Source organism: Falco naumanni, chromosome 5, assembly GCF_017639655.2.
Source record: "Falco naumanni isolate bFalNau1 chromosome 5, bFalNau1.pat, whole genome shotgun sequence".
In the NCBI taxonomy this organism is placed as follows: Eukaryota; Metazoa; Chordata; class Aves; order Falconiformes; family Falconidae; genus Falco; species Falco naumanni.
In genome coordinates, this window is record NC_054058.1 from 64477227 (window position 1) to 64501483 (window position 24257).

The 24257-nt window shown below is 48.6% G+C and overlaps 1 protein-coding gene across 2 annotated transcripts in view; it reads left to right on the forward strand.

Annotated features, from left to right (window-relative positions):
* The first annotated feature begins 3205 nt into the window (after positions 1-3205).
* Positions 3206-24257, forward strand: part of LOC121089629 (store-operated calcium entry regulator STIMATE-like) — a 35407-nt gene continuing 14355 nt past the window's right edge. Inside the window, exons 1-4 of one of the 2 annotated variants that reach the window (XM_040597002.1) lie at positions 3206-3373; positions 17310-17358; positions 18309-18404; positions 20409-20530. In XM_040597002.1, coding sequence (XP_040452936.1) covers positions 3265-3373; positions 17310-17358; positions 18309-18404; positions 20409-20530 — 376 coding nt within the window. In that variant the 5' untranslated portion in view covers positions 3206-3264. The remainder of the gene's footprint in view (positions 3374-17309; positions 17359-18308; positions 18405-20408; positions 20531-24257) is intronic. The other variant, XM_040597003.1, reaches the window with a different exon arrangement.

Here is a 24257-nt window from a genome sequence, read left to right on the forward strand (position 1 = left end):
TATTCATAGAACAGCGATTTTGTTGAAGAAAAAACCATACAGTTTAAATGTCTTTCTTTTTTCTGTATGTTCACCGATTGCTGTGCTGTACCTGGACAGAGTCCAAGGCAAATCCCAGATGAAAAATTATTATCTAGCAACCAATACTTGAAAACAGTTCTTTAGCAGCAGCCTAGGAAATCTGGAAAAGTGCAGAATGTTAGAGCCTGAGTAAATCGATGCTGAAATATGTATTTGCTTAATAGATGCTTCCATGTACAGCACGTTCAACTGGCTTGTGTAAGAGTATCAACTTTAATATTTGACTTAGAATTTAATATAAAGGTGACCGATCACAAAACACAGTCAGATTTACCAGCTCCCAGGAACGAACCTTTTTATGAGACTAAAAATTACACTTATAAAATCAGCTGAAAAGGAGTTAGCAAGATCAAACTTCCAGCTTGCTGACCGAACTCCTGATTAAACTCTGATGAAAGTTAGGGAGCTAAATGAACGTCTACCAACCCAAAATTCAATTCACCCTGAAAAAAGGAGGAACTGTGTCTACTGGGGGGGGGGGGGGGGGATGTGAGCAATATGGAGTCAGCCCGCTGGTCCCAGGGGACGTGTTGGCTCAGTGGGGGAACTGGGGAAATCCAGTGCAGCAGCAACAGACAGCTGGGGGGGGGGGGGGGGGGGGGGGGGGGGGGCGGGGGCGGGGACGAGCCTCCAGCCACCCTGCTCCTGCTAATGGCCTCGGCAGGACAGGGGATTCCCAAGCCTTTGTGTAACACAATTCCTTCCTCTGTTGTAAAGGGGACACGGGACTACTTGGGAAGCGGGCCAGCTCCCGTGATTTTCTCTCGTCTCGTAATGCTTACCGCTGGATTTAATGCCATCGCTCAGCGCCGTACGATATGATGAGCTTTGCCGCCTCTTTTGGCTCTGTAACTGAAGGCGAGCTCCTACCTCTTCAAGTCGGAGGGGGGGGGGGAACTCTTGCATGTGACCTCAGTGCTCCCTGAAGATGGCCTCGAGCCTACAGAAACGAGAGAGAAAGTGAAACCTGCCCTCTGGGAGGAGGCTGTAAAGGGGGATCGGACCAGTATTACACAGAGTAGCAAAAAAGCAGGTTTGAGTCCGCAGTTTGAGATCCTGGCCCCATCAGCACACCCTACAATGTCTCAGAACATCTTGCCACAGTTCACAGGAATAGGAGATTGGATAACTCATGTTGGAAAGGACCTGGGGAGGTGTCTGGTTCAACCTCCTCCTTACAGCAGGATCAGCTCTGAGGTCAGACAAGGACGCTCAACGTTTAATCCAGTCTTGAAAACCTCCAAGGACAGAGCCTGCTCAGCCTCGCTGGGCAGTCTGTGCCATGGCTGTCCAAGAGAAAAAAGTTTTGCCTTACAACCAGGCAGATCCTCTTGTTTCAGTTGATGCCCATTGTTCCATGTCCTCTCACTGGGAAGTGCCTGGCTTTGTCTTTCTGCTGCTATGGGCTATCCCCAAAGCTGTCTTAGCTCCAGCTCCCTCTGCCTCTCTAACCAGGACAAGTGCTCCAACCGTGAGTATACTGGGAGCCCCCAGCCCAGCACCCCCAACCCCCCCAGAGCTGACTCTGTGCTCACCCAGCCCAGTGCCACCAAACCCCTGACCAGCACCACCCTCCTTTCCCAGCCCAGCACACCCAACACTCTGATGGGACAATCCATATCTTCACCCTGTGCCTGAACCACTGACCCTGCTGACCACTCCATCCCCCCAGACCAGCACCCCCAAAGCTCTGCTGGAGTGATTTCACGTGCGTCCCTCCCCCACCACCCCTAGTTCCCACAAGACCCAAGCCCTGCTGAGACTCACCCTATCTTCTCCAGCCCAGTACCCCCAATTACCCTGGCAACCTTCCTACCCTTCCCATACTGGTACCCAAAATCCTACTGGGATTCCCCCAACCCAGCACTCCAAACCCTGCCAGAACCCTCTCTGGCCCAGCACCCCAAACTCTGCTGGGTCCCCCAGCCATCCTCCTCAGCCTAGCATCCCAAACCTCACCAGGACGCCTGTGACCCAGCACCCCAAACCTCACCATGACTTCCCTAACCCAGAACCTCAAACCCTGCCAAGACCCTGATCCCCATAGAATCACAGAACGGTTTGGGTTGGAAGGGACCTTAAAAAAGTCATCTGGTTCCACCCCCCTGCCATGGGCAGGGACACCTTCCACTACACCAGGTCGCTCAAAGCCCCGTCCAGCCTGGCCTTGAGCACTGCCAGGGATGGGGCAGCCACAGCTGCTCTGGGCAGCCTCTGCCAGCACCTCACCGCCCTCACAGGGAAGAATTTCTGCTTAATAACCAGTCTAAATCTACCCTCTTTCAGTTTAAAACCCCTTGTCCCATCACTACATGTCATTGTAAGAAGTCCCTCTCCAACTTTCTTGTCAGCCCCTTCAAGTACTGGAAGGGGCTGTAAGGTCTCCCCAGAGCCTTCTCTTCTCCAGGTTGAACAGCGCCAACTCTCTCAGCCATCCGCATCCTCATCCCCATCCTCATCCTCATGCTCCATTTGCATCCACATCCTCATCCTCATCCCCATCCTCATCCTCATGCTCCATTTGCATCCACATCCTCATCCTCCATCCCCATCCTGCATCCCCATCCACATCCACATCCTCCATCCTCCATATGCACCCCCATGTGGGAAACCTCAGCTGGTCCAAGGATCAGAATATGAGCTTAACATTAGCCTTGAACAGATATCCATGTATCCTTGAAGAGCCTGGGAAAGTCGTGAGAAGAGCTGAGCCAACAAGATAAGGAACTGCCAGATGGGCAAGTAGAAGAAGTGTATCAAAGATGTAGCAGAGAAAAGGCCATCCAACCATGAACTGATGGTCTGTGAGTGAACCAATCATGTACAGACACCTATTCTTAAGAAATATATAAAAAGGCTTTTTAGAACCTCCATCCCCATCCCCCATCCCCATTCTCATCCCCACTCTCATCCACATGCTTATCCTCCATCCCCATGCCCATCCCCATCCTCATCCCAGTCCTCATCTCCACCCTCATCCACATGCTCATCCTCCATCCCCATGCCCATCCTCCGTCCCCATCCACCATCCCCATCCCCTCGCCCGCCGGCCCCACCCCCGCCCCGCCCGCCCCCGGGTGTGGCCGCCCCCGGCAGGGGCCGGACGGGGCGGGGGCGGCTGGGGGCCGCTCTTTGTGCGCGGCGGGGCCGCTCCGCTCCGTTCCGCACCGCTCCGCACCCGCCATGGCCCCCCCGCGCCGGGCGCACGGCTGCGGTAGCGGCGCGTTGCTGGGGCGCTTCGGCGTGTTGCTGCAGTCGCTGCTGGCCCTGTGCGCCTTCAGCACCCTCATGCGTGAGTACCGGGGGGCGGCGGGCCCCGGCGGGGGGGACCCCGGCGCGGGGTGCAGGGCTGGGGGGCGGCAGCTGCCGGCTGCTTCTTAGAACTCCGGTGTCCAGCCTCAGCTTGCCGGCAGGGCAGCCCCGGCGGCTGCGGTCCCGTCTGTTAAAACTCGGCGTGCGGGAGCCGTTGCTCAGTCACTTGGAAAATTTTAATGATGCGCGAAAGCTGATGGTGGGAGCGGGGGGGTTTACGAGGAAGAAGCGGATAAAAATAGGGCGGGTGTCGGCTACGGTGCGGCTGGGTTAGAGTAACCCCGCTCTTAATTGCGCTGTGATGTTGTTTTCTTTAATTTTGCCCAAACCGTAAAGTTCTACCACTTGGGAGGCTGGGGAGAGGAGGTTGGTGGGAGAGTGTTTTTGTGAAGGGATGGTATAGACAGAAAGCAGCCGAGCAGTGCCAAAAGGTGGGGGACACAAGTCTGAAAGACCCGACAAAATTTACTGTTGCCTTGCGCTGCAGCTGCGTCTGACTTGGAGCAACGTGCGTGTGCCTTCTTTTTTGGGTTAAGTGGTTTAGCACGAGTTGAGTAACATGCCAGAAGTCGGTCTGTTTTTCTTGTCTAAAAGCCTGTGGTGACAGTGAGCTGAAACCTCCAAGTATTCTGCCTAAGTAGCTGCAGATTTTGAGGCTCGCTTGCTCCCATCTGCTTTCTGGAAACTGCTTTCAAAGGGCTCCAGTGCTGTGGTTAACACCAAGATGCCGGGGACAACTGCAACAAGTTCTTCCTGCGATATCTGATAGCTTTTTCCAGCTGGAATAGCCCGGTTGCAACGCTTCGCTGCTTGTGTTTCACCAAATATTGACAGTAAGAGCAGATTAATTTTGTGTGTGTCTGTTCCCCATGGTGATGTGCGTGTGGGCGTTTAACTGTGCTGTAAGCGCCATGGGATGTCCCGTAAAATCAAGGACACCAGTTAAACATATCAAAATACTCTTGTGGATGAAGGCTGCATAACCCCTGCTAGCAAATCATCAGCTCTGGGTGAACTGTTGTCCTCCCCCTGATGCAAGGGCTAAGATTTCCTTGAACATTAACAACCTCTCTGTTAATGAGGAGAAACCGAAAGCTGATCCTGTGCGGTTTCGTTGTGAATCCGCTCAGTGACTAAGGCTGTGAAGGGAAAGGCTGGCTGGGACCCCAAAAGCAGATGTGTTTACAGCCCTGGGATCTCAACCGCGGTACCTCCTCTGGCTGCAACTGGGCTGATGGTCCCTGATTCACCCCAGCTGTTTCTTACCTGTGCCCACTCACACACCTAGCTGGAGGCTTGCTCAGATGTGGGGGCTCTTTGTATGCATACTCTTAACCCAGGACGGTTGAGTGGGCTTACCAAAGACTTTATGTAAGGCAGTAACTTGCTCTGAAGCAGCTTTTGGGCTGTTCACATGGCCCATTCAGTTGTCAGCCTCCTGGGGAGGAGAAGGCTCCAGCAGCTGGGAGGGATGGGAGCCTCTTGAGCTGGTGGTGATATGTGTCCAGAATCAGAAAGGTTCCTGGGAACCTTGATTGCATCTTAACTCCCTCCAGCCCAGCATCAAGTCAGGAAGTCCCAGGTGGATGGCTCATCCAGAACTTGGAACACCAATGTCACCGCAGTCAGCGTCAGCCCTTCTTTGATGGTACTTCCTTCAGTACTGTGACATTCCTGGGTGTGTGTTTCTGTTTGTGTGTCTGTCATTTCTGCTTTAATAGGATGTTGCAGGCTAGCTTGTTCAGTCTTACAGGTCAGTGAGTGAAATTCACTTCCTATTGGAATGCAAGCCGGTGACTTTTGCGTTCTTTCTACTTTAAAGTGCCAGCTCAACTTGGCTATAGAGGCACCTGAATTTGTATAGATAAGGCTTCCAAATTGTGCAGATGCTGTTCAGAGCACTTGAAAACATCTAGAGGAACTCAAACTAGCAGTAACATGGTGCTCTGCAAAGGTTTGCAGGTGTGTGTGTGTGGGATGCGCTCACAGAGCGTACATCCAGAATGTGGGTCCCAAGTGTGGCCCACTGCAGGAAGGATAAAGTTTTGCAGTTTTACCAAAGACTTTGTGTCCTTAAATTTCTGTTTCTTGGGGCTGTGGAAAGATTCTCTCCTGCCAACCTCATAGGAGAACCTAAAGGAGGAGAAATCTAGTCTTGCATGATTGTCTGAATGGGGTGTGTGGGGTGGTTGCTCCCCATTGCTGTGGGTTATGTGAGATGGGTCGTTTGTGTGATGAAAACAGAACCCAGAAGTAGTGATGTCCAGCCTTGGCGGGGAGTCAGGGAAGCTGTTTAGTGTGGTTAATAAGTCTGTCAACTCCCATGAGCAGTAGTGATGACAGAGTTCACTTGAGCCTACAAATCCTCTCTTGCTTTTCCAGCAAGAAGGACTTTAAGTTTGTGGTCAAGGCTAATTCCAAGATGGTCCAGGGCTTGCTCTGGTTGCAGCTTTGCTCTATTTGGTAATCAAATTAAATGAGTTGTCCTTCCCACTTGCCTGCGGTGGCTTTGGAGGCACTTTGGCTGTAGGGACACTTGCTACAAGAATTAAGGCACAAACACTTGAGAGGCAGTAAAGCCTCGCAGCTGTGTGTGTGTGGCAATCCAGTTTCCTGAGCAAGAACTTACCCTTAGGGAGGTCATGACACTGAGGAGTGTGGATAATTGTGCAATCCCATCTGAAGTAGTCTGTAACGCTTTGCCGTGATCATCACTCAACTGCAACATGCTTTCTCCACTCAGTTATCTCAGCTGCAGATGCTGGGTGTGATTTGAGGCTTGAGTTCCTGCAAGTTGCTGCTGTTTGTTTAAACCTTTTTTTGAGGAAGGGGCTAGCAAAAGCTTAACTAGCTTTTTTAACTAGCAAAAGTTATACAGGCTTGCACCCTGGACAGCAAGCCACTTAGAAATGGAGATCTTTTACAGAAATTTGAGCTGTAGCCGCCTTTGTGAATTAACTGGAGTGCTAGAGAAACAGGTTTTGGGTGTTAAAGGATCTTTTTTTTTTCTCCGTTGTGAATGGAAGAAACTTTCCTTGGAGCTGGTATACTTGTTTTCTACCACAAACGGTGTGGAGGACTTCTAAGAAGACTTACTTCTCTTCCTGAAAAAGTCATGACAACCCTTGAGCTCCTGAAGGAGGTTTAGTAGCACTTGTGCTACAGATGTCAAAACAGGCTTTCTCTTGGAGCGACTTCGTACTGCCCAGTGAGGAGAGCTGTAGCAGATGAAGCTCCATAGCCTGCTTTGCCCAGTGAAACCTGGTTTTCAGCTTGACTTTTGAAAATGTCTTAATTCTGCCTAATGTGACAGCAGCGTCCCCTTATCTCTCCTCTTGCACTTCACTGCTGGATATATTCTTCTGGCACATTTTGCCTTCTAGCTTAGCCTAAGAAGGCAGAGCTGTTTGGGGTAGGGACCCCGGTGTGACCCCCCCCAGGGAGGGTTTGGTGATGGAGGAGGTGCTCTGTTGGCAACTAGGGGGATGGTTCATACACTGGTCCAAGTACTCTGTCCTGAAGGCAGGACGACAGAATAGGAGTCTGCCGAACTGACTGTAAAAGAAGCGGTGGCTCTTGACTGTGGTAGAAAACTACTGGTAAAGACCGTAAGAAGTATCTCCTTGCTCTGTTTTCCCAGTCTCTGTTGACCTACCAGCTGGCCTTCCAGTGCATTTCTCTCTTGGATGGTGGACAATTGGTTACTGAAAGTGGGAAATGGCATCCTTGTGTAGGGAAGTGTCTGAACTTTGAGAGGGACTAGTGGAAGCTGTGGTACGCATCTCCACCAGATAAATCCTACTTCAGCAACCTTTTGTGACTCTTTAGTAGGGTCTGTAGCAATTGGATGAGGGGTAATGTTTTTAAAGTAAAAGAGGGTAGATTCTGACTAGATATAAAGAACTTTTTTACAGTGAGGGTGGTGAGACACTGGCACAGGTTGCCCAGAGGGGTGGTAGATGCCCCATCCTGGAAGCATGCAAGGCCAGGCTGGATGGGGCTCTGAACAACCTGCTGTAGTGGAAGGTGTCCCTGCTCATTGCAGGGGGACTAGACTAGATGGCCTTTAACGCACCCTTCCAACCCAAACCATTCTGTGATCCTGCCCCAGTGACCAGTTCGGGCTTGGTGCTACATGTAGTTTGAATTGTTGCACTGTTCCTATGCTTCAGAATTATCCCGAGTGCTTTCTGTGATGTGTTTGGACTCTTACACTGGAAATCTCTCGTAAGGGTGGCTGAGAGTGTGAGTCCATGTCAGGAAAGAGAAGAAATAAATGGTAGAGCACTTGATCTATCTAGATTTCAGTTTTGTTTTGAAACCAATTTGACCAGGACACGAAAGCGCTACAGGCTTACCACGCCGAAGACAGGCTCTGCTGACTTCACTTCCTCTGGTAGAGCTGCATAACTGTTTTTGATTTTGGTTATTCACCCACGTGTGTATTTAAATGGCAACTTCACAACTGCAGATGCTTTTCCCTCCAGGGAAAAGCCAAACCACAGAGGTTAACTGTGTCTCTGGAGGTGTGGAGCATGGGGCTTTGCAGACTGCAGTAGTTAATTTACATGTGGATTTGTGGGTTAAGCAAAAAGCTAGGTATGGCAGGACTCTCAAGATGTTTTTCTTCTGCTTCAGTACATCTGAAAACTTGCCGAGCTTGAAAATGCACGTTGTGCTTTGTAAGCTGGAAGGTGTGTGCAGCACTTGATGTGCTTCATTAAGTCGCATGCAGCTTTCTACAAAGCTTTTGAATTTCAGCTGTTGATTACGTTGACCTCTTCTTGGAAGTTGCCTTTTGAACAGCTACGCTGAGCCTAAAGCTGCCTGCTGGGCAAGGACTGTGGGATTCCTGGTTTCCAAAGGAACGGATGGGTTTGATGAGCTGGGAAATTAGCTGGTGAATTAAACTTCAGCAAAAGTTACCTGTAACCCAAGGGCTGCCAGGCACCTTGCTGAGTTGGTTCTGCAACATGTGGTGAACAGTTGATACTACAGGTGACTTCAAACTGTATGGGAAACTTTACAGGGAAACTAGGGTTTTTTTGTAGTTAAGAGGTGGAAAAAGTAAAGCTTTAAGGAGGAGTCTGCTAAATTACCAGCTTTTTTTTTTCAGCATTTGAGGAAAAGTCTATGACAGATAGACTGTAACAATAACTACCAGCCCAGCTGCATCACTTCATTCTTCAGGTGGTGCTCTCTTAATGATTGTAGAGGAATGGAGGCAGTGGGTTGATCAGCACTGATAACACGCAGCTGTGGCCTTGCCTCAGCGGCAGTGGGTTGATTGACATGGACGATGTGCACCTGTATCTCCTTCCTGCTAAGTGGTTAAATAGCCCTGAGGATTGTGGAGAGGGGGTTGGATGGAGGAGGAGCAGTGAGGTCTGACCTCTGGAGGCAGGAGATACAGCACAGACAGTAGAATCTGACCAACGGTACAGCCTTGTTGCAGCCTACTGGTTTGTTTGTGCTGCAACAAATGATCTCAGATGTCACAGTCTTAAGAGAAAGCATTCCTTGTCTAAACTCCATCTTTCAAGGGACTGGCTTGAAATGTAGTAATGCTTTATGTGGAGAGAGCCACTACTGCCTGCCCTGGGATGGAGTTAAACAACACCCCTGGTATTTGAGCTGGAGCCCAGCCTCAGCCCAGTTCTCCTGTAAGACTTCCCGTGTCATCAAATATATGCCCTGCTCTCAGTGTGCAAAGCGTGACTAGTGCTTGTCTCAAAACTATAGCTGATGAGCACCTGGCTGTAATGACAGCTGTAAAAATCCATGCAGGAATGACACATAGGGTAGAGCTTAAAACTGAGAGCCATACCAAGGTACTGCGTGGCCTTCATTTGGGCAGTTCAGGTCCCAAGATGAGTGAATATTCCAGCTGAAGCTCTTGATATGTCTCTGCAGGGTGGATGACAGGGAGGTGATGCTGCTCTGTGGGTTCCAGAGCTTCCCATGCACTAGATCTGCAGATGACTGGATTTTTGTGGGGACTAGGAACAGGTGGGCTAAGCAATGTCAGCAGCTGCACAAGAAAGGGGAGAGGAGTAGCTGTTAAGTGAGATCTCGGGGAGGAAAGAGGTCCAAGTATTTTAGGTTTTTAATTTTTTTTTTTTTCAAAAAGCAGAACTACTTATTTTTTCTTGTGGTCCACCTGCATCAGCCTGGGAGCCCCAGTGTGCAGCACGATGCACAGCTTTGCATCGGGCCGTTGCCCCAGCAAGGGCTTCCTGAGTGCCTTAACCTGCTGTCCGTGCATGCTCCTCCTGCAAGGCACAGCACTCTATCCCAGGAAAAACTTGTATCTCAAAGACACTGTAGAATAGCTCAGCAATAGCTGGATATCTTCAGTAGGAGCTGGTTCAGTCTGTATACTTAGCTGTTGCCTCACCTCTTGCAGATCCAGGATAACCTAGAACATCTCTCCCATTCCTATTCCTTCCTTAGAGTTTTCGCCCTGCCAGTCTGGCCATGGCTGCTTATGTTCTTGAAGGATTGGTACAATGGTGATGGGAGGGAATGGCTAAATGCATCTAGTGCAGACTAGAGCGTGCAAGTTATTAGGAATCTGTCTCCTTAAGCCACTGACCAGGCTTTTGCTGCTCCATGAGCTGATGGAGCGTGTGTGTTCAGAGCCTCATTGGCTTGGGCGTGTTCTTACCTCGCCGCCAGCGCATTGGCTGCTCTCTGCAGACGGTGGCTGCTGCTTCCTCCCATTGTGTCTCAGGTCAGGCTGTCTGAGTAGCTGCATACTCAGGCTAAGAATAGTGCAGACCCCAGGCTTTTGGCCTCTGTATCCTGCATGTTGGCTTCTTTCCTGCCTGGAGCTTGGAAAAAGCCTGGGAAAAGGTGTGTCCTTCAAACCAGTTTGAAATGTGTTGTTGGAGACTGTACTGCCTATAAATAACATGGAGGTTGGGCAGGGAAAGAGCTGTGGTTTCCCCTCTGGTACAGTAGCTCTGAGTTCCCTTCTGCAAGGGCCAGAAAAAAGTCCTGACCCTCTTGCTGGTGTGATGTTAGCCCAGAGATGGGCTTTATAGTAGGCAGTTTAGCTAGCCCCTCTCTTAAAAGCAGTGATGATGTAACAAGTTCTGGGCATTGCAGTGCCTTTTTTTTTTTTTGCTTTTTTTTTGTTTTTTGGGTGGGCCACTCGCAATTTCATTGTATTAATGCTGCAGTGCTTTCTCTGCGTGCTTCTAATATCAGGTTCGTTTCCAGTATTCATCCTCTGGGTCTGTTGCTGAGATGCGGGAGGTGGGGGCAGCCAGGCTTGCATCTCCTGTAAACCATGTCCTAAAAGCTTTGTCCTTTGACTCAACATCTCCCTCCCAAACTTCACCTTTTTGAATCCTTTGGTTAATTGCAATAAGATTTACCAAGGAGATGGTCTGACTGTCAGCCAAGCATAACTAAGCTTCTCCTACAGAAATGCTTCCCCCTTGAATTTTGTAGAAGCCCAACTTGGTAGTCTGTTTAGCTGCAGTAGCAACCAGCTGCTGATCAGCAAATTTTGCCTAAATAAAGGGGGTTTATTTCCAAGAGGGGTAAAAGGCACCTGTGGTGATGCACGCATCTACAGTGGAGCTGTCTGACTGTGGTGTGGGTTGGTGGGGAATGCGGGGAGGACATTACATGCAGGAGTGCTCCACCAGGAATGGGGTAAGGAACAGCACAGGGCAATTGGGTGGTTGCTGCTGTCCTTGTCTTAATTGACGGTAATAACCAGAGAATGTGTTTAAAAATGAAAGTATATCATGGAACAGTATTGCTGCAGACTTGGGTAGCTTCAGGGCGTGTGTCTGGGGCAGGCAAAGCTGTCCCCTTTCTACTGCATCAAGAAAACACCACAATCAATGTCTACCTCCTATTAATCTGGGGGAGGGGTGGAGGTGAGCATAGCTGTCACTGAGCTTTTATCTTCTAGTTTTCTGACTGTTTACAGATCTCTAACGAAAGACTCTCCTCCCAAACTGTTTTTTGTGTCCGCCGCCCCCCCCCTGCCCCCCCCCCCCCCTTTCACAGGTTCTTATTCAGATGTCCAGCTTCCACCCAGCCTGGTGGTCCTGAGGGAGTTCTGAGTGTGTATGATCTTTCTTGTCCTTGACTGCAGAGGAAGGGCCTGGCAGTATTTTGTTTCCTGCGCTGTCCTTTCTCAGCCACAGGCAGGGTTTGTGTCTGGTTGTCACTTGTCTTCCTTCCCCTTTGGGTTGACTTCATGGCTTTTGTGCTACAGTAACTGGAGCCAGGTAGGGAGAGTGCGGTAAGTGATGGGGACAGCAGCTCAGGAAGGCAGGCGGTTGTCTCGGTGGTGCTTTGCTTCTGTTTAATGGGATAGATCTGGGTTCCCTTCTCCTGACTCTTCTAGGAGCGTTGTCTTCCCACCTGCCCGGCTTTTTCCTGGGATGCTTTGGACCATGTGGCAAGTGTAAGTGGGCACACAGACCTTCCACTCCATGCTGCAGCAGGGCTATGGAGCAGCCCGTGTGCTTCAGGTTGGGACTTCATGAGGCTTCCCTTTGCTGTTCTTTGAAGCCTTTCTGAAGGAAGTGCATTTCTACAGTGTGAACTGTTGTACTGCCAACATCCACCCACTTCACTGTTTATTGAAATGTAAATTGAATAATTCAGGATCAGACTGAACTAGGTGCAGTGCAGGGTTGGGTCCTGCAGGAAGAACCTGGACAAGCAGTCTCGTTCTTCCTCCATTTAGCAGCTTTTTTTTTTTACAGTGCTTGCTCTAGCATCCAGCTCCATTACAAGTACCCTCAGCCATGAACATGGGGTGTTCAGCTGCTTTTCACCCAGTATCTCCTATCAACCTGTAGCATCTCTGCGGCAGCAGTATGGACCACTGGATGTATTTTTGCTGTCAGAGGCAGTTGACTTGACACAGCTCTCGGATATGCTGCTTTTCAGCACAGATAGTTCTGCCCTGTATTAAAAGGGGCAACTCAGCAGGTCGTTGACACCAGCTAGGACTTGCTTTTAAATGTGCTGCAGATGTCCAGACTTTGTACTGCCAGTGGAAATGTGAGTTCAGGTTGATTTCTCAGGCTTCCTCAGTTGAAGACAACCTTGGAGCAATTGTTCCCAACCTGTATTCAGCTCTGAGGTTCTTTGCTGCTTTTAGACTTCAGAGATTTGTCTGAAAGCTTGCCTATGCTTCCACTGGTGTTTTCTTCCCCTTAGAAGGATTGTGGGAGGAATGGGGGTGGAGGGGGAATATCTAAAGGTTCATGAGCTAGAACTAGTTTCCTGTTTAGTGATGGTGTGAAGAGGCACAAAATGAGATGAGGGGTCCTTACTGTGTGTGTATAGCATGCTTCTAAAGACTTAAAAGCAGTGACTTGCATGTGGGTCCATGAGGAGCAACTGTACACCTGAAAGTTGGGGGACCTGTGCGTTCCTGGCCTGTGTTGCAGCCCAGACTACTGTCCTAACCAGGCTTCTGGGTATCGGGCATTTTGGGAGGATCACTGAACTATAGAGATGTGCAGTGATGCTGCTTCCTTGCAAAAGCCAGCTGGCTTTACACAAGGACAAAGCTGAGGAGGGAAGCAGTTAAAATAATCAATGCTGTGGCTGGTAGCCGTTTGGAAGATGTCAGTTTGTGCTGTCAAATTCCTAGTGTCTTCTGGTGTCGACCCAATACACACTAGTCTTATTTTGAGTCTAATTGGATGGAGGAGTTCTCCCATCTTATGCAGCTCTGTACACCAAACTCAATATTTAATTGGTTGTAGGTGCTAGAACTAAACTATCACACATTTCTTCTTTGCTTGATGCACGCATAAGCATGCACAGCTTTCCTAAAATAAATCTGAAGGGTGGACTGATCTGCCTGAGCCATGGTAGCAAACCCATGCCTATGGCCAGTGGAAAACTGAGTTGATTCCAGTGAGTTGAGACATGTTTTGAGAAGAGCAAAGGAGATGTCAGCCGTTCTCCAACCTCAGGCAGCTGAGCCCGTGGCTGTGCCCGTCATGGCTTGGCTCTCAGCAGGGCTTGGAATAGGAGGGGGACACTTGCAGCTGCTTCTCAGCCTGTGGCTCCAGAGCCATACTGTCCTCCCAAAGCACAAAAGAAACAGTGCTGCTTCAAAGAGGGCTTCATCAGCTCCTTGAGTTTTCAAAGACCTTGTGCAACTTATGTGGATTTAACATCACCCCTAACCTCTGGGCCACAGCTACCAAATGACTCTGCCTGTTTGAGCTCCGGTAATCTTGGCTGGATTTTCTGGTTTAATTTGGAGACAGCCTGCTGCAGCTCTGCACAGTAAATGCCCTATTAAGCAGTCAATTATTTCTCTATAATACTAGCTTTTATCTTTAATACAACAGTTTTACTGTCTCTGATAATTACACAGTCTCGGGTAACTCTCTTAAATCTAATGAGGCATGACAAGCTGTGTTCAACAAGGCACCACACCATTAACTTCCTACCTCTTACTTGTCATCTTATCACACTGAATTATTGTGTTTCTAGCCTGAGTGGCTGTGGATACATAATATGTCACTTCTCATTAGGAAAATAATGAAAATCATCCCTGGTGCTTTTGTGGTCAGGCTAGTGGTCAGCTGGCTGGCCTGGTGGCTTGCAGACCCCTCCAACAGCTTCTCTGCAGCATCATGCTCTGCCCGGTGAGCTGAGCAAGCTTACCAGGTTTGGTTTAAATACTTCTGGCCGCTTAAACTGCTTGGTTGGTCCATGGGTCTCTTGCTTATGGGTGGGTGAAATGCAGATGGCCCTTTGAAGGGCAGCAGTGATGACAGACCTTGTTGGTGCTGACGGGAGTCATTGTTGCAGGGATCTCTTGTGGTGGGATTCAGCTAGGTAAGGGAAACCAGGCCTTTTTTTCTGGACAGGGACAGGACAAAAATGGCTGCAGCAATGCCTGGTGTAACTTGATGTGGCTGCTCTACAGTAGTAGAGCAGGTCATTGGAGTGCCGATTTTCTGTGGATTTGAGAGTGGCACTGAAAACTCTGCCTGAACAAAGCCCTGGCGTTAGGTGGATCGTCTTTTCGGTACTTCTGAAAAGTCAAGGCTCCTGGCAGGGAAGTTCCTGCATCCTTCCAGGCTGGACCAGGAAGGCATTTCCTGGGGGAATGAGTCCAGGCTGTCCCTTGGGGCAAGTGGTAGGGCTCCAGCTGGCAGGCTGAGAGCTCATGTACAGCTGGACTGAACAGAACAGTTAATTACTGTTGAGATGCAGAACAGCAGAGAGCCCTTTACTTAGAAATCTGCTGTATCCAGCTAATGTTTTGGGGCTTCTTCCCAGCCTTCTGGCACATGGAGCCTGTATGAGTTGTGCTGTCAAAGCTGTGTGTTTCCTCACAGAGCAGGGGAGGAAGAAGCCTTGTTTCAGGTTATAACCCGAGTCATTCAGATTCCCTGTGTGTATTTTATAGGATGTCCATGGGACCAGACACTGTGGTATGCCTGAATTAGCTCAGTCCCTGGCTCTGAAAGGGCAGTTTTCACTTGGACAGAAGCTATTCAGTTCTCTGCAATTTCATTAACTGAAAGACTAGCAGGTTGAGTGTAAATCTGGAAATAGAGCGCTGGATACCAAGTTGTGTTTCAAATTATGCTGGCCTTATCAGCAGTGTTAGTGATCTAAAATGGACCAGGGATGTTGCTTGTGCCCTGTTCCTCCCACAGGCAAGAGTTTCCTTACTGCCTATAGAAGTGTATCTCCTTACCCCACTAGAGAGCAGGCAGGAGCATGTGGCTCTGATGTCCCTGCTTCTATCTGTGCCACTTTAGGTTCCTGTCTGTCTTGACATCCCTAACTTGCCCTGGGAAGCATACTCACGTGCCAAGAACTGGCAGCAGTGAAACATGCCTTTGGTTGTAAATATGAAGGCAGTGGCAGATTACATGTTGTTGGGGGGATGAAGAAAGCATAGCTGCGACAAGTGGAAGGGTGTGTATCTGTTCTGGGTTTTGGTTGCTTTTTGAAGGAGCAGAGTAGGGTACAGGGCTCCCAAAGGTGGAGACTTAGTGATGATAAAATAAATTAACTGATGGTCTGTTTGGGCTTCTGCAGTCTGCATGCTCATTGGTACTCGTGGCAGTGATCCAGGCATGGCTGGGATGTACAGAAGGATTTGGTCGCTAATGCTTATAGTTCTTGGGGTGGTTTCTCTGAGAGGGTTGTACACTGCACAGTGGTTCATGCCTGTGTCTCCTGCTGCTTTCAGGCTCCTGGTTTCACTGCTAGGTGGCACCACCAAGCAGCTGCTCTGTTAGCATCCCTGGCCAGACTCTCAGAAGTTAGAGAGGATGCGCTGAATAACTGGGTTTTTTTTCCCATTTCCCAAAAAAAAAAAAAAAAGGTCACAGCTCATTGTTCCTCTGAATCCTGTTTAAGCTGGCAGTATGCTTGGGAACTGACGGTGGCAGATTTAACCTGCTTTCCCTCTTAGGCTCATTAGCAGTGGTGAGGAGGAGAGTGGTTCCAGCAGCAGAGGCAAGGTCTGGGATCTGCATCTGCCTGAGGTTTGGAGGCAGCACCGCTAACGATGGGGTCTTAACTCTAAATGTAGCTGTTAGAAGCCTTACTGCAAAGCAAGTCAGTCCACTGAATGCCCTTTGCTTCTGGTGGTATTTTTTAGTCTAATTAAGAAATCTAATGTAGTGGAAAAGCCTCTTCCAGGTCTGCTTGTTCCAGAGCCTTGGTACCTGCGGGTTTAAAGGGAGAAGAGCTGGCCTGTTACCTGGTATTTTATAAAACAGACTCCTAGCTGGAGTGACAGCAAAGCAGTCAAAAATGACTTCTCCATGGGATGTGGTACTTGGTACATTTCCATTAGCAGCTTCTATTTGTTGTGCCTGTAAAAGCTGGTTGAACCCAAGGAGAGCATCAGATCTCCCTGGCAAACTAACTGGGACCGTTTGAAATGCTTCTGCAATGCTCAGTCCCCACTCTGAGCAAAACTAGGTAAAAATCCAACTTGCTTTCTCTAGTTACTACCTGGAGATAAAAGCTCAGGGCAGCAACTGCAACAACAGACAGCACTGGAGGACCCCTTAGAAAAGGACAGGTGTGAAGGGCTGCAAGGAGCAAACTCCTCTCTGGCCAGAGGGACTTTACTTAAAGAACCATGGAATATTTTGGGTTGGCAGGGACCTTTAAAGCCCATTGAGTCCAACCCCATGCAATGAGCAGGGACATCTTCAACTAGACCAGGTTGCTCAGAGCCCCGTCCAACCTGACCTTGAATGTTTTCAAGGGCAAAAGAATTGCTTCAGGTATCTTTTTTTAGGCATATAGTTGGTGGTACTGAAGCCACGTGTCTGAGTACTGCTCCACAGAGGTAGCCAGTGGGCATGTGAATTACTGTGTAATGAAAAAATGTTTTAATGCTAGTCTGGCACAAGCTTGGAGCCATGCCAGCTCGCAGGCTTTTGGGCAGCAGCACTGGTACCTTTATGCTGGAGATATCTGCAAGGTCCTGTTTTCTCAAAGGTCCTCCGGTCCTGTTAGCTGCAAGGAGGAGGTGGCTTTATTGCACTGCTGTGACTCAAAAGTTTAACGGACTCTTGGGCCGTATCATTTCACTGTTGCTACCATAACTTCAGTTTGCCTGGAAGAATTATTCAGGCTTGTTGGTAGTGATGAGCCCTCCCTAGCTTCCCTTAGGTCACTTCCACAGCATGAACATGCTGCTGCTGAAGGATGCCAGAAGCCCACACCTCTTCTCTTCCTCCTTCCACCCGGGAGGGCATGCATTGTTGCTGGTTAGTTTGAAGCCAGGTCCTTTGGCCTTGCTCAGCTTTAGGCTGGCCAATGCTGAGGGTCCCCTAGATTTTTTGACTGCCTTTGCATTGAAAATATCTGCAGACTACACACATGTATTGGTTCAGCTCTGCTGATGAATGTAACTTCTCTAATTTTCTTTGCAGTGAAACGATTTAAGGAACCAAAGGAAGAGAGGCGTCCCTGGAGGATATGGTGAGATTTTTAAATTGGAGCTTGAAAACACCATGTATATGTAATGCTGTTTTCTCTTATACTAACAATCTTCTAGGTCCTTTGGGTACCTGGCATGGTATTCAGTCATTAAATGAAATGTTCTGCTGTTGCTTCCCGTGGAAGCCTCCATAAAGCAGCCAGTGCTCCCTAGAAGTAAAATTCCCTGCCGAGCTCCTCCAGAAGAGCTTGTTTCTACTGTAGGTGATTGAACCGAGAGGTTATGGTCCCCTCCAGTCCCCTGACATACCTGCATGGGGCTCTCCCCCAGACAGGGTCAGACTTTGTTCTTAAATTCAACTAATCACTTTGGTGCTGCCTGACCCAGCTCAGGCGTGGGCTGGGCGAGGTGTCTGGCTGTGTGCTGATGGGAGGGAGCTGAGCATCGCTGGCGGCTTCAGGCACTACGAAGCCACCCTGGGCTGCAGGATTTGCAGCCTGCTGAGGGGAATGGGTGTGTGGTTGGGATCAGCGTGTGGTCAGGCTGGCTGAGCAGCATGGATCTACCAGCTGACGTTAGTGATTAAGTGTCTCCTCAGTTTGGTTCTTCCTCTAAAACAGTTTTAAGAATTCAAACCAATTCCCTGCAGATGGGTGCAAAAACTGGGAGTAGCTAAATACCTTCCTTGCCCCTGCTGCTGGCTGGAGAAGCGGCAGCTGGGCTGTGTGCGGGAGCGTGAGCTGCCTGCACTGCTGAAGTTTAACCCGCAGCAACATCTGCAAGATGGAGCAGCTACATGCTGAAATGGTAGCTTTTTTTTTTTTTTAAGTATTTGGAGTTGGCCAAACTTCCCCGTTTTGCCACGTACAGTTTCTTGGGCATCAGGAATGCCTGTTGGAGGAAGGCAGATCCATGCAGGACCTTTGCTTGGGCGACTGCTCTGCTGCTGGTGCTCCAGGGCACAGATCTTTTTGTCTTTCCCCCACCGCAGGTTTTATGATACCTCCAAGCAAGCAATAGGTGCGCTCTTCATCCACTTTGCCAACGTTTTTCTGTCGGATCTCACTGAAGAGGACCCTTGCTCTCTGTAAGTACAGGAGGTGCTGGTGTTCATGCCCTACATCCGTAAAAAGAAGCAGCAAGAATGTTGGAAAATGTCACACGTGGTAGAAACTGAAGCACTATGTGGGGATAAAACAGGCTCAGCATGGTTTGTCTTCTGCTTTTTGCAGTCTGCTGCTCTGATGGAGATGCAGCAGTGCAAGCATGCTTTCTGATGATTAAATGCACCTTGAAATGTGTTGGCAAAAAGCTGCAGTAGACAGTGCAGTGGTGTCTTGTGCAGCTGCAACTGTTAACTATGCCATTTGCACACGAGACTTTGCAATTTGATTGGTCTCAAAGCAGTATTGAGAATGCTTCCCGAACTGTGTGGGTGAAGGCCTTTGTCCAATGTGGGAACATTTTATTTTATTTTTATATTTAGTTGCACCTACCACACGTATTCCTGTAATCCTGTTTGGGGGGTTTCTAAGCCAGGCTTTGGGACTTAATGTAGATGTGCTACCTGTACTTCAGACCAGCCACTTTGCAGCTACGTATTTAGTTTCAGAATTAACTTTATCTTGTTTTGAGAAACTCCTCTAGGCTTCAAAATGCTGCTGAAAACCTTCTGGCTCATCTCCTTTTTCTCTATGGAAGTGCTACACCTTGATACATTTCTTTGAACAGGCACAAATTTGGCTGGGGCTAAATATAACCTCTAAATGATTTATTGTTGTTTTTTAAACACAGTGTTTTAAAATAAACCTTTTCATGCCTATGCTGTGCCCTTCAGGGATATTTTTTGTGGGTGGTTTTTTTTTTTCCTTAACATGTGTTTTATATTTCCCTGTGCCACCAGACTTGTCATCCTGAACCAGGCAGCTTAAAACTCCACAGCCTTGTCCCTGGGCTTGGAGGCTCATGTGCTGTGTGTCCTGCCCAGGATAAATCGCCAGAGCCTCATGTTTGTATCGGAGTACTCCTATTTCAGCAGCTTGAAACTGTAACAGGATAGTCTGAGACTTTAGATGTAGAAAATATAATGTCATGTTTTCAAAGTGGATATCAAAAGCAGATTGTTATTTTTCAGCCTCTTTATCCAGAGGCAGTATCGAGTTCTAGAAAAAGAAATGTTTGTTCCTGTAGCTCTGTGCTCAGTTTTTTCTTCATGCTGTGGAAATCTGGCCTGACCTGGCAGAAAATATTCCAATAATGGAAAACTAGCCAGAAAAATTAGTTGAGTGTAATTATTTTTTTGCTTCTGGAGTTTGTTAAAATACCAAGCCTTGGATTAGAGCATGGACCCTGCAATCCCCAGAAGGTCCCTGCAGGTCTCCTGCTTCTGGCACTCTGCCTAGCAAGGTTTAAACATCCTGTGGAGCAAACCCATGGAGCCCAGATCTCCTGGTGGGGCTGGGTTCGGCTCCGTGCTCAGCAGTGGGGACCCTGAACTGAAGACTTTTGGGGACCCCAGGATGCCTGCTGTTGAGCCAGGGCTTTTCACCTCTCCCAGGACATCCTGCCCCTCAGTGTGTCACTACTCGTAGGAGCCTCCTGCAGCTGCTCGTTAATGGACTTTTTGCCTCTTCTGCCACACGGTTTGCAGAGCAGCTGCAGTTCCAAGGAACTTCCATTTTCATGTATGAAATTCCAGAAATGCTTGGTTCAGTTTCCCTGAAACTTGGGATTTCATCCTGATAAGAACAGAAGGTGCTGCAGGTGGAAAGCCTTCCTTAACTGGGAGTAACTCCTGAGGAAGGGTAGCCCAGGAATGATTTAATGCTATATTGAATCAATGAGCAATGCTAGAGAGTTGGTGAAGCCTACTCCCTGGTCTATAAACAGGATTTTAAACTAAGAAATAGCTGGTAAGGCTATAGGAAAATCCAATAATAGTCCAAGCTCACTTCCTCTCTCTTTTAAGTGGGGATTTTTTTTTTTTTTTTAAATCTTGGGGTGGGTTTTTTTACAAGTTCCCATATTGAAATAGAAGATTTTGAATAAGACTTAAACACAACTGAAACCTGACTTTTTCCTTTGCCCTTAGCTACCTTATTAATTTCATCCTCGATGCCACACTGGGGATGCTGCTGATCTGGCTTGGCGTGAAAGTTGCCTCCTGGATTGTGCAGCGTAAGAAGTACACGTACCTGGTCTTTGGAGAATATGGTAGGTGTCGGCTGCTCTGCACAGGGTGGCTCATTTGCTCCCTGCTATGAATGGGGAGAGGAAAAAGACACAAACTAGTTTGGGGATAAAACACGTAATCAGCCTGCTGCTGTTATCCCTCCTCCAAGGAGCTGGTGGAGCGTGGTGGCCATCAGCGTGCTAAATGCTGGGACATTGCTGGGTCGCAGGTTTCTGCCAGGTGTGCCTGAGCCTAGCAGGGTGGTGATGAAAGGCTGAACGCTTCCTTGGGTAGGTAATATACCCAGGGACAGGCATATGATAAATTCAGGTGTTTGGGTCTGGTGGTGGTGACTTTTGTGGGGTTCTGTCAGGGTGGGTTGGTTTGGTTTTTTTACTAGCCTCTCCATCCAAAACACGGAGTTGTTCTTGCATTTGCCTTGAGCTGCAGTAGGTGTCAGCAGGACAGAGCCTGGTCCCAGAATGGAGTTCTCAAATGGCTTGTGGGGTTTGGGGGTGGGAAGGAGGTTGCCAGCTGATTTAAAAACAAACAAACAAAAAAAACCCCAAACCAAGAACAAAAAAAACCCCACAACTCCCCCAAAAAACCAAACCCCCCACAATTTTAAGTATGCCTGAGTCTGGCCTGTTTCTCCTTCAATTCCTGCCTTGAGATGGAGAAAAAGTTTCAGAAAAAGCTTTTTCAGCCATCCCCAGTAGATGGTAGCACTTCTCTTCAGGACGAGCAGAGCCAGCCTCCAAGAGAGCAGTGCTTCGCTGTGGCCGGCAGGGCAGGGGAAAAAATTAACCCTTTGCCTATTTAAAGTTATATCTACTATACAGATTAATTCACTTTTACTGCAGAAAGTACATCCTATTCGTGCCAAAACTTTAAGACCTTAATCGTTAAGTCTGTTCTGAAGGTAGTCTCGTTCCTTTCTGGTTTTAGGAGCTGGTCTGATAACTGAGCTGGTGAAACTTGGACCAGACTAAGATTAGTTTGCGGGTCCCACTGCCTGGTCAGCCTGTACTTGGGCTCGCACTCAGCATGTGTGAATGGGTCATGGCACAGGATGAAGGGGATGGCTGGGTTTGAGGTAGCAGGAGCAGCCATGGACTTGGGAATAAGATGACAACTGATAGGTTGAAATGATGGGACGTGGCAAGGCCAGCTCTCATCAAATCGGAGAGTGGCTTTAAAGGCTGCAGTGGTCTTGAGAGCAGGTTCAGCATCCTGACAACATGCATTTGGTGGAAGCTACCTTTTTTTCCTGCCTCCCCACCCCCAATGGCTTTCTCAAAGAGATGAGGAGCCAAGCACAGAGCACTAAAGTCATTCGGATGAGGTGGCAGAGGAATCCAGATATTCCAGATTCGGGGACTGGCGTTTTTCCCTGTTTTGAGCAACAAGCCCCACTGCAGCTATCCCAGAGCACAGCTTCAGATGCCACGTCTGCAGTTGAGCAGGAGCAAGGAAACGTTAGTCTACTGACGGCTTGCTTTAACCTTGCAGAATGATAATGAACTTCCACTGAGCTGTAGCTGGCCCCTCATGAAGGCTGGCTTAGACTACAGAAACAGCTCGCTTCTCTGAGGAAATCTTGCTTTCATTAATAAAAAAAGTTTCTGCTGTTGCTTGAATTTAGCTCTTGAATTGAGGATTAAATATCTCATCCACTGAGCACAGTTCTTGGTGCAGCTCTCTGGCCAGAATGACCACACTGGAAAAGTTAGGTAGGAGTCGAGTGACGTGTCCAGCGCAATCCTGCTATAGGGCTAGGGAAGGAAAACACTGCTATCCTCATCTCTGGTATTAAGTGACTTCTAAAACAGTTTGGAAGACGCTAGTAAACTTTGTACAGTTTGATACAGGTTCCAGAAATATGATTCATTTTCTGGTCTAATTGTTGTACCGGACTTTATGCTGCTTTCCTCAGTTCTCCTGAGGAGCAAAAGCATCTTGTGCAGTCCTGCAGGGGAAGAAGGGCAGGATGCCAGCGAAGCACCAAATCCATGTTGCGGACAGTGGTGAGTACCATTGTTCCAACCATCAGGAAAGAACAGGTGTGTCTTTTGTCCAGTATAACCAGTGCCCATCTACCTGCATGGTCTTTGAGCAAACAAATGTTGCAGCTGCTTCCTTTCTGACTCTCCAGCTCTCGGTTGCATCCCTGCAACTGATGCAAACTGCCACAGTTCTCCTTTGGCTTGGGTTCCAGCAGTCCCTTCTGCTCAGCTGTTGGTAAACCTGTCTCCATGGCCCTGCTGTGACTGCAATAGCTGCATTAACGGAGAAGCAAAGAAAAGGGAATGGAAAGCACTTAAATTTATGCTGCTATTTTAAGCATCTAGCTGTCCAGAACTCTCTAGAAAACTCAGTCTCATATTTACCAAGCCCAGGAGACAGCTATTCTGAGATTAGCTTCTCTTGTGCCTGAGCTCTCTGCCAAAGACTGCTGCAGACAGGAACAACCTGGTTTTTAGCTGGTGGAGTGTCAAAGGCTCCTCTGTCTTTGCCCAGCAGCTCTTGATGATTCTTTGGACTGCCTCTAAGCACAGGAAACTGTTTTACAAGGCTGTTGTTTCTTCTGAAGATGCTTGGCTCCTAAGATCAAAGACTGGAGAGGTTTGTTCTTCGTCTTGGTTGAAGTAGGCTGGGGAGATTGGTGGTTGCCCTACACGTAGCCAAAGCTAACAAACTCCACGAATGCTCTATGCACCAGTGGTCTAGCAGGGGAGCGGCAGGCTGTGTCTATAGGTGCTCTTCCTGTACGGGACTTCTACAGGGAGGACAGCAAAGCAGAGTTTAAGCTGCAAAGGACTTGGGAGGTGGGTACCCAAGGTCTTGTAGGTGCTGCTGAGCCTACGCGGACTGAGCAGGGGAGATGCTGGCTGGAGTCAGTCTGGGCAGATCAAATCTGGTTCAGCTTTGGGTCCCACTTTGAAACTGCTCCAGCCCTCTTCTCTCTCTCCCTCCCCGATTCTCACAGCAATGAGCAGCTCCCTAGAGGCAACCTCTGGATGGCTGTAGTGTCCTGGCATTTTAGTTGTGTCTGAACTCCAAAGCATTACTTTAGAAATACTGGAGTATTCCTTTTAAGTAAGCAAATGCTATGAATTTGCATTAAGAGATGGTTTCTGCAATGTGCAAGTAATGCTCTAGAGGAGCATTAAGAAATGAGGGGGAGAAAAAGACTGTGTTCTTGCTTGAAAATGTCTTTCTGGATGGCCATCTGGATGCTGACTTGTGTATGACACTGGTTTCAAAGCTTGATGCTATGTGCTAATTCACTGTCTGGAAATGGAAAGGCATGTTGCTTGGAGGCCTGTAAAGTCTGTTCAGTGGGCTGCTGAACTCTGCTGGTCAAATTTAGTTATAGGAGAATATGCTCTGTGCCAGCTGCTGAGTTTAACTGAGGACCTGTGTAGGCTGCTTCTGGCCCCGTTGTGATGGTGTACAAAATTTCCATAACAAATATTCCCACGCCCTGGAGCAGCCAAGGGAGCTGGCTGCTAACGCTTGAGGAAATACTGCTGAGAATAACTCTAACCTGCGGGGCTGTCCTGTCCTCAGCATGCTTGGGCTTTCCACCCCTAGGATCAGGGAGGAAAAGTAAGGAGAGAACCGAGAATCATCCTCAAATGGTCGAGTGTGTGGGCAGGTCCCTTGTTCTGACAAGGATGCAAACCTTTGAACGCCCTGGATGCAGTGGCAGTATCTCCAGGGTCCAACAACCCAGAGCAGGGCTGTGACGCTGCAAACTGGGCA